This window comes from Merops nubicus, unplaced genomic scaffold (assembly GCF_000691845.1).
Source record: "Merops nubicus isolate BGI_N331 unplaced genomic scaffold, ASM69184v1 scaffold862, whole genome shotgun sequence".
NCBI classification, from domain to species: domain Eukaryota; kingdom Metazoa; phylum Chordata; class Aves; order Coraciiformes; family Meropidae; genus Merops; species Merops nubicus.
The window spans coordinates 1-10,498 of record NW_008593989.1 but is presented as its reverse complement, the minus strand read 5'-3'; the positions used below and the strand labels follow the sequence as shown (position 1 = coordinate 10,498).

The 10,498-nt window shown below is 41.8% G+C and overlaps 1 protein-coding gene across 1 annotated transcript; it reads right to left on the bottom strand.

The window, feature by feature from the left end:
* Positions 1–430: 430 nt before the first annotated feature.
* NSL1 (NSL1, MIS12 kinetochore complex component) lies at positions 431–10,493 on the bottom strand (the record flags this gene model as incomplete). Its single annotated transcript, XM_008935573.1, has 5 exons — positions 431–709; positions 1,286–1,353; positions 3,861–3,915; positions 6,462–6,585; positions 10,420–10,493. Coding segments are annotated over 5 exons (600 nt in total), but the record flags the coding sequence as incomplete, so codon positions are not given.
* Positions 10,494–10,498: the final 5 nt, after the last annotated feature.

The following is a 10,498-nucleotide window of genomic DNA, read 5'->3' as shown; positions in this document are numbered from 1 at the left end:
AACATAGCCACCCAACTCACTAATGAACAAAGGTGCACTAGGAGAGCTAGAAATGCTCCAACTTCTTTAGACACATGCGTCATGTAAATGAGCACTTAGTGGTTTACTAAAAGATTTCCCACACACATAAAGCATGTGCACAAACTGAGGAGCATGAGGACTCGAGCTAAATGCTGCGATAAAAGAGAAAAAATCAGTTAACTGGCAAATACACTTGCTGGGTATCAGATGCTACTGGTGTGTGTGGGCTTTCACATACCGTGAGTGTGACAGTAAAAATAGAGACATTTAAAAGGATCAAAGACTAAATAATTAAGGCAGCTGCCACGCGTAGGGCTGAATTAGAAGGGAGACGAAGTTTCAGGAAAGAGACTAAGCACGCTGAGCAAGGGTACAGCAGATCCCAAGCTGAAAATGCTGCAGGGTCAGCTCACGTGCTGAGCGCAATCCTCCTGCGGCGCAGCGGGTAGCGCCTCCTCTCCGGGGAGGCTACAGGCTTCTTCCTTCTCAGCAAAACGTAAGGGCTTCTATGGGCAGCAGCATCCGTTGGTGTGACTTCTCCTGGCAATGTGACACTTTGGACATTATTTTCCTCCTTTGCCTTGCAAATGGCAAAGACTTCTTGCCTCAGCTTGCAGAGTTCCAAAGTTGGTTGCCAAGTCAATGCTTGGGAAAAACCTTCTGCTCTTTCTATTAGCGCTGGGAGAGACTGCAAAAACAAACCCAAGTATCTCAAGTTACATGGGAAAAAGTAAAGGTTACAAGGAATGAGATGTGTAATCAGATTCTGACAGGCACAAAAGCTTCAGTGTCTGCAGTGGTGATCCTTAGGATGGCAGGTGAAGGCTGGGAACTCTGAGACTAACAGTGACCAGAGTTTGCACTCACAGAGGCCGTGCAGAGTATGCCAAGTTTAAATGTTCCTTCATTACACCACAGGAACACCACAGTTCATGCCTAGGCTGGTAATGAAGTAATAAATGTCACATGCTGTATGAAATTGTACAGGTCTTCCAAAAAGGTTTTACTTTGCAGATGCTTCAGGTTCTAAAATCTGTCACAAGCATTTCCTGTAGCCACAGGGTAATGTCCCTTACTACCCTGTGAGGGGGACTGCTTTACAACTGCAACTTCAGCAGACCAAACAAAGATGTACTTGCTTCAAAACTATACACGTAAGCTTTTTTGTACAAAACCATACGCAAGATGAGTTAAAACGCCTGTTTTGTGACTTATTATCAGATCAAGAAAATAAAAATACCCTCTTGGAGCACACAGATCTCACCTTCATTGCTTCGCTGATCTGTTTGGACACAGTTTCTGTCAGCTGCCTCAGGTCTGTGATGTAAGCCTCTGTGGAAAACAAAGCCCACATCAGCTCCTGAAACATAACGCCCTCCTCCTGACATCTGCTACCAACTTTTTAGAAACCAGACAGGAAAGTAGTAGAGCCCCTCTATAAAACTTAAACACACTCTTTTCACTAAAGCATTGAACAAGTTCTTCACTAGAAAACCTACAGTTTACAAAAACCATGAGACAGAAAAACAGTGTCTGACATAAAGGAAGAGAACAGTTATGTAAGAAGAATAAAAAAACCAAACCGTAAGTTTTCAAACCTTTAAGCCCATATTACATTTCATAAAAATGCATGAAAGAGGAATAAACAGAAGAAAACCCGTTTTAAGAAGGGGAAAATAAAATAATCCTACAGCTCCATTAAGTCACCTTTTACAATAAGGGCCACATTCTTCTCCTGGCTTGACTTGCCAAGCAGTAACACGAAGAATAAAAAGAACCCAGCGTACACAATATGAACAGCATTAATTCTGCTGGGCTAATAAGAAAGAAAGAAACAGAAGCTTTCAGGAGCACTGAAGCAGGCAGCAGGTGCATAACACTGGGGGGAAAATGGCACATACCTGATGGCAGCAGCAATATGGTAAGATCATCAACACTATATATTGTTTTGATGATTGATTTACAAGCAATAGTAATTTTTTTACTCGAGAATTAAACTCTTCAAGTTATTATAAAACTATTTTGCATGTTTGCTGTCATTCTGCCTGCAATGCTATGCCATCAACAACTTAAAAAATCAGCAGATAAGCAGGTGTGCTCCTGGGATCTAACCAGCCTCACCTCCACTCCTATTACTTTTCTGCAGGGTTGCACCAGTGCCTGCAGTAGGACACAACGTTCAGTGCTGCACACAGCGTTCTGCTTTGAAGCCAGTATCATCACTGGTGCTACTGAAGACAATTTAAGTCAACTACTGTATTCTGGAACAGGGTGACAGTGATCATTTAGTCTGGAGGGAAAACAGTTCAGCAGCAGCCTCTTCAAACACACCACAGAGGCCTAGGAATGGAAATGCTCTCCAAGGAGGATACGTCCATAGTGAAGCATTCTCATGGGAGAGTATTGGGATTAGATGACTGGTGACTTGAAATGGCAAGGAAGGAGTTATGTAAAAGTGAAAATAGTTACTTGCATCATAGTTACACAGTAAGACTGACACACAGTTAAATGCAATTTGCCTGCAGGAGTTCAGCCTGACATGGACAGCACTACATTCCTCAGTGTTCAAGGCTTTCCACAACATAGGGAAATGAAATAAGGAAACGAAAGGTATTGAGTAATCGAAACATTTTTGGGTTCTGGCCACTGTACTTGCTAAACTGGGATACATAAACTTCCCAAAGACTACATAATACTAAAATTCAGCACAAATATGCTGTCTTGGCTAGGATTTGCTGTTACCAAACCTGAAAACGCAATACCAAAATGTAAGCTGTTATTAACTTTAAAAAAGTAGTTAATTCACATTAGAGAAGCACAGCTCTGGACACTAGAAACCAAAAGAAACCCAGGCATGAAACAATGCTCTTTACTGCTCCTGTTAGCTGCTTTGCTGCACAGGCTGGCATTTCTGGAAGCAATGTCCCCTGTTTGCAAACAGGAAATGATGCCTAGAGTGAAGTCAGATCAGCAGGGTAAGAACTGGACAATTAAGCTCAGCTTCTCTAACTCTGTTTAATTCCACTGTCTGTTACACCAGCTTTAAATTATGTGCAGTAATCCACAGTGAGGATGCTGTAAGCACATTTTATCAACATTGGTAAATTCTCCAATTTTTCAATACTTAAGAATAAGTAAGACAAAATTTTTTCATTTTTTTAAGGCCAGCCTCCAAAAACCACATCCCACCCACCAAGTGCACACACACCACCTGGTTCCAAGGAGTTTGTGTAAGGAATCTTTCAAAAGCATGCAGCAAACTTAGGACATTGTTTGCAGTTTTGTTTCTTCATCAACTTTTACAAGTGACACATGCAGGATAAAATTCGATGCCTACTCTGCAAGTTAGGAGAGTCAACACTACCATCACCAAGTACTACACAAGTGCTTTCAATTCCCTGAAGAAACTGACTGATTAGGAAGAGAGAGTGAAGCATTTCTAGTATTTGGGTAAAGGGAACACCAGCACAGTCAAAGCATAATGTCAGCGATCCATCTAGTTCCCCATCTGGCTTCCACCAGCACTGAAGGAAAGAAGTAAGAAAACCTACTGAGGGTAGTAGCTGTGAGACAATTTCTACCTGATGCCTACAGAGTGGATGGCTTTTGCCTCTCAGTGCAGTCCCCAACAGCAGGCAGCACCTCGAAGAAGAGAAATGGATGCAATGCCCTGAGGCAGCAATACACTGTTATGACAAGCTTCTAGCTATTTTGGTTAATGATTTAAACATTCAATAATTTTAAACAAGTTTCAAGAAAGCTGCTAAAGACATTTACAGCTAGCCAGTAAGGTAAGCAGTGGTTCTTCAGTACAGCTGCCCTCCCCACAACACATTTACCTTGAGAAGGCTGCAATCTTATCTCTTCTGGTGTTACCAAGGGCTGGTAGAGCTTCTGCATATTCAAAAAAAGAAAAATTCTGAAACAGCCTCTTGGTTTAATAGATATCTAATATACACATAGCAATCAGAACAATGGAGAAGGGCTAATGACACGGAGACAGGGGTGGAATTATTTAGATAAAGAACGTTTTAGAGGCACAATTTATAGATTCTCAATTACTGAAAACAGTGTGCTGGTTAACATAGTTAAGTTCACTGCAAACATCTCCAAAATCTGCTTTAGTTCACAGAATTCTAATTATTAAAGCATGAGAACTAATGTGAAAGGCAGGCATTTGGGAAGAAGCATTGCCACCTGCTGCACAGCTGAGGGAAGGGCACTGCTCTGGCTTCTGAGAAGCCATTCCCAAGAACAGGACACTTTCACAGAGGAGCAAACTCAAACAAAGGGTACACTAAGACAAAAAACTAAGAAAGAGAAAACTATTTAAATTACTACATTCTAGCCCTGCAATTACTTATGCACAAACAGGAACACCCTCCTTCACAGAACAGGCTCTCTGCTCTTCAGTCCTTCTGTGAGTCTTGACATCAGTTAACTGTGACATGAACTTAACTCATAATAATGAATACAATCAATAATTAGTTATTTTAAAGGTGGAATTAGAAGTAACTACCAGGGAGGAAGGAAACAAAGCAAAGACATTGAAATGTAAGTTCTATCATCTGCAAGTTAGCATTTTTCTCCATTTCAGGAGTTGTCCCTCAACCTTCTTCAATCAAAAACAAGTAGGAGGGAAGTTAATTATTCCTCCCTGCAGTTTTATCAGAGCAAGTTTTTCACAGTTCATACATCTTCTTAACCAAGTCTACAGTAACAGCTCCAAGCAGCAGAACAAACATTGCTTGCATTATCCTCAAACAGAACAGCACATAATGACTGCAGAACTGCAGGGTGATCTCTTGCTTTGGCAGTTACAGGGAGATCACCTCACTAAAGGAGTGGTTCTCTCCAGGCAAACTGCAGTTAACTGCTGCATCTTCATAGCTGCTCTTCATGCCTCAGAAAACATGCATCACAGGAGCAGCCAGGGTCAAAAAAGAACACAGAAATTCCTCAGTCAAAAGTAGAGAAACCACAAGTACTTCCACAGCAGCAGCTGAGGGATGGAAAAAAAAACCCAAACAAACAAGCCACTTCATTTACAGAGATAAGCTAAAACTTACTTTAATTAAAGTGTCTGCAAAATACAGAAATCACCTACTTGTGGTGGTGTAAAATTTGAAGAGGTCAGCAACAGAAAAAAACGTAGTGTGAGAGACATTTAAATGACTAATCCACTTTGGGACTCAGGTAGAACACAGTTTTCCTTTTTGCAGAAAGATTAAAAGGTCTTGTTAAATCTTGGTGCTATACAATATTTTAGCTTAGTTGTCATTTTTTGTTTGTTTTACATACTTGATATAGATATTAACAAAACAGATCACAAAAGACAACATGCATTAGAAAACATCTCAGATTTAAGACATATACCCATGCACTTTTACTTACTGTGAATCACCTGTGTCTGGCTAACCTAGAGAGTTACTATCTTTTGTCAATTTTAGCCCTCAGAAATGCAATGCAGGCACTTAACTTTCTAAAAAAAAATTCCATCATCTGTAGTATAGAATCAGGGAATAGCTGAGGCTGGAGAGGGACTCTAGGACTGTCTAGCCCAAGCCCCTACTGAAGCAGGGCTAGCTAGGGCAGATTGCTCATGGCCTCATCCTGTCAGGTTCTGAATTATCAACAAGGATGGAGACTCCATAGTCTCACTGGGCAACCTGTGTCAGTGTTTGACTATCCTCACAGTCCTTTTTTATTTTTTTAAAGGGCTAAATGGAATTTCCTGCATTTCTATTTGTGCCCATTGCCTCTTGGCCTTTTTTTTTCCCCATAGAAAACTGACTCCTAATTAATCATCAGTAAGCAAGGGGCAGGCCTAATGTAACTGCAGGAAAGAAATTTAGCAACTGAGAACATGACTGGGTTGCTAAGTGCCAGTAATTAATCTATGCTCAGTGTCAAAACCCCAGAAATTTCTGCACCTTTGCATTAATCAACATTGCAGGTTTTTTTTCCTTTTACTGAAAGTAAAAGTTACTGAAAGTACTTACTCAGTGTAGTCAGCTCAACAACAATGCTTAGAAGAACACAGACATCTTTTAAAAAGTCATATACTGCACATATGTTTATCTGTATGTGTCATAACATATAGTACTTCAAACAGCCTTCAGCCAAAGATTTCAAAAACCTGGGTTGGACAAGATAAATAGGTGTATAATGGCTTGTAAATCACGAGTCATCATGTAGCAAGCTGCTTAAGTAACTTCCTGAACTGTGCCAGGGGTCAAATTCACACACAGCCACAGTGCACTGTCCCAGCCTTCCTCTTACTGAGGAACAAAATGAATACAAAGAAACAATTTCATTAAATAACAAAGAATCAAAAGCAACTATGGGGAGGTCAACATCTGATTATTTATTTCTTCAAGTTACATATGATCAGCAACTACCTACATGCAGAGGCTTTCTGGAAACCTTAGGTTACTCACCAACATCTCCTGCTCTGCTTTCATGGTTTCGACAGCGTGCCTCAGGATCTTCCTAGGCCACTGCTTACGCTTCGTTGTCGTCTCTACGATCAGTTCATCAAACTGATCCTCAAGAATCTTGATGCTGGAACCTAAAAATTACAGACACAGAGCTAGTGTATGAATTCTGCTTTTTTTTTTTTTAGATCTGAGGGAAAGTTGTAAGGAAAGAGACAGCTTTAAATCTGAAATAAGAAATCATGCATGATTATGACTGAAGATAAAGGTATATGCCTTGGATCTCCTTGTAGGGTGATACAGAAATTGGAGCTGAGCAGTTACTTTTGAAGTAAGGGAGCCAGCAATAAAGGGGGACAGCAGGGAACAATCTGGGGAAAAGCCAAAACCATATTTTTCTCTTTGCACATCTGCCTATGAAGAAAATCTCACAAAGAAATGGTTATCTTCTGAGATAATTTGTTTTTCAGCTGAAGAGAAGCAGTGCAACACGCAGCAAGAAAAAGGGTTACTGTGTCATTTACAAACATCAAATAACCACCAACAGTTCAAACAGAAATTTGAACCCTAACTGATTTTGTATGACCTCCATGAAACACAGTTCCTGGAAATACTCTGCATCTTGAGGACATCTGTAATCACCAGTCATACGGGGTTTGCAAAAGCCAAAACACATCTGCCTTCAGCATCTGAGACCCAAGACACTCCATCTAGTAGGAGCCAACTTTCACAGCTTGCTTTTCTAGTCCTAAGATTAGGCTAAATGCCTACAACACATCTCCAGCTCTTGACTGAAGTGTTTTCACCACTGCTACCCTACTCCAGGTACTCAGCTTCTTCAAGACTGCAATTAAACGTCACAATTTTAAAAGCTTAAGATAGTATCTTAAAACTGGTTTCAAAACGCATTAAATGCCTGCACTGACATCACACACCATCATTACAAACCACAAAAATTAGAGTTACAGAAGAAAACAGAACTAACAACCCAATCTTGTATCCTAAATGTTTGTAACTCAAAGGTAGTGCACAATTTCTATATTCTTTCCTCTGCAAACTCCTGTAATTTTTCTCCCTGGTGGAGATTTGAAATGTTGACAACAGTCTTGCTTTGTTATTTTTTTTTAATTTAATTTTGCAAACTCCTTAGCATTTAAATTCTCTCTCCCCACTGACCTCTCAAGCACAATTTGCAAGCCAAGGGACATTTCCAACCGAGTAGTGAAGAATGGACTTTGAGCACCCTCTCTTGGTTGATCTGTGCAGAATCAGGTGATTGTAACCTCCCGAGGTAAAATCAAGGTTTTAGGAGTCTCTGGGTTTGTTTTAGGATGACCATGAAATCAAGTAAAGAGAGGAAAGGCTTGAGCCACTGGTCAACAGACATGAAGGCACAAAATGCCAGATGGCTTGTGATTCAAAAACTGGATGAAAGATAGGCACACGAGTGAATTTATGTCAAACTGAAAAGCACAATACAGTGCTCACCCCTGCCTGGTGCCAGGAAGGTGACAGCACCTCACAGCATAAAGCTACAGTACAGACAAAGGCTAACTCACTGAAAACAACACACAACTGGGCAAAGTCCTCCTGTTAGGAAATCTTACAGATTTTTGAACAAACTGGAACGACTTAAGTGAGTCTGAATCACTTCAGCATTTTGCATCATGAGACAAGGGTGTTTTTGACTTTGTAGTCAAAGGAGATGGAGTTTTATCATTTTAGAACTGCAGCTGCAGAAGCTTCCTGACCAAAAATCAGTTCCACAGATCTATAGTTCCTGCTTTGTGCAGCTGTAAAAACCACCCAGTTGCAGGCAAAGAATGCTAACACAGATGAGCCCATGAACTGCACTGGTATTTTCTTTGGACAGCACACCACCAGGAACCTCCACAACTATTATTCGAAAGATAGTAATTACAAAAAAGTTGTTTGTATTACATATAAAAAACATATGACTACACGGCAATAATTACAAAAATGTATTTAATTTGTATACTATATAGTACCATCAGACATACTACCAGCATCTTTTATAGTAAGAGATCTTGGCCAGTGTCCCCTGCACAAAATCACTTGGGCAGAAGAGCCTGCAGGAGGTCTCTCTTGACTCCACCCCACAGGGTCAACACCAAGTCCAACCAGGTTGCTCAGGATTTTCATCCAGCTGGTTTTTGGAAGCCTCCCATGTTGAAGACTACACAAACTCTGGGCAACCTTCTCCAACACCCAGTTATCCTAACAGTGAGCTATTACTTCCTCACATTGAGTCAGAACCTGCCCTTTCAGTTAATGACCCTTACCTCTGTACACCTCAATACACAGCCTGGCTTGATCCTCCTCACAGGTACCAGTCCCTTCACCCTCAACTCACAGGGTATGTGCTCCAGCCCTCTGGCCATCCTGACAACCTCTGATGAACTCACTCCAGTTTATCAACAACTTTCTTATACTGGGGAGTCCAGAAATGAGTGCACCACTCCAGATGTGCTCTAGCAAGTGCAAAGTAAAGGCAGTCACTTCATTTGATGTACTGACTATGCTCCTGTTCACACAGTATACTCAGCTGGCTCACAGCCTGACCAGGTCCTCAGGTCCCTGCCATCCTGTATCCCTGCAGAGGGTTACCCCTTCCCAAGTGAAGGGCTTTGTTTTTTGTCCTTGCTGGATTTCATAAGATTATCACAGATGCATTTCTCTAGCCAGTTTGAGCATATTCACTGCATCCCACCCTGGCTGATGTCAGCTGCAAAGGGGGTGAAGGCACCTCCCATCTCCTCCTCCAGGTCACAGCTACAGACATTGCACAGAACAGGTCCCAGAACAGACACCTGAATAACTCTGCTTGTAACCATCTCTAAAATAAAAGTATGAACCATTAAACACTAGCCTCTGAGCTCAATGATCCAGCCACGGTTCTCACCTCCATAACATCCTAGCCTGGGTGCTCTGGGAGAATGTGTCATTGAGCACTGGAGCAATTCCAGTGGAAGACCACCAAGAGGACTGGCATCCGAGGCACATGATGTGTGAGAAGCAGCTGAGGGAGCTAGGTTTGTTCATCCTGGAGAAGAGAAGGCTAGGGGCTAACTTAACTGCTCCCTTCAGCTACCAGAAGGTCGTTCTAGAGAGGACAGAGGCAGGCTCTTCTCAGAGGTGTACAGCAAAAGGATGAGAGGCAAGGGGTACATTACAGTAAAGGAAATTCCAACAGCCCACAGGAAAGGAATTTTTTACCATCAGCACAGTCAAACACAGAAACTGACTGCCAAGAAAGGGCAGGAGGCCTCCAGACTTGGATTCTGTTGCTGTGTTCTAGCTTTAAAAATAGAAGCCACCATACTCTATATCCTATTAAATGTTGTATACTCACTTTATTCTGGTAAGAGAAGCTGATGAAACAGAACGTGCTCTTTCCTAACTTCCCAAATTAAAAATCTTGCTTTGAAACACCAACTTCCTAAAAGCTTGTTGTAGACTCTGCAGCACGACAGCTACCATTAAGCTTAGTTAAGCCTTTATGTTTTCCATGTTAGCATCTAATAATTTGGGAGTCTCTAAGCTATTTTTCTCTGCTAGTCAATGGCAGGTCGTTTAAGTTATACAGGCACCATACTAGTGATAGTTGGAAATTATGCTTCAACATCTGTTAAGATCCTTATAGATCCTGGCAGAAGGATCAGACAATTGTTCTTCAGATAAAGGACCTTCCCCTCCCTTTTCTCTTGGACGCACGTTTTGGCTACCCTTCTTTTTGTTTCTGAGCACTGCTTGGTGAGATTCATGCTCCCGCAGTGCAGCGTTTCAGATCTTTACATGGGTACACCTGAGCTAGAGTCTGACTTTCCCTGCCCCTGCGAACACCCTTCCCGCCACAGAGAGCTGGGGAAAAGAACCGCCCCGTCAAAAACGCCACACGCGCAAACCAAACCCCCATCAGGAAACGGACGGAAGCGAACACATACCATTCCGCGGCTCGGAATCGTCCGAAGCCTCCTCCCAGGGCTGCCCGTTAATGGTGACGTTCTCCCGCACCGCCG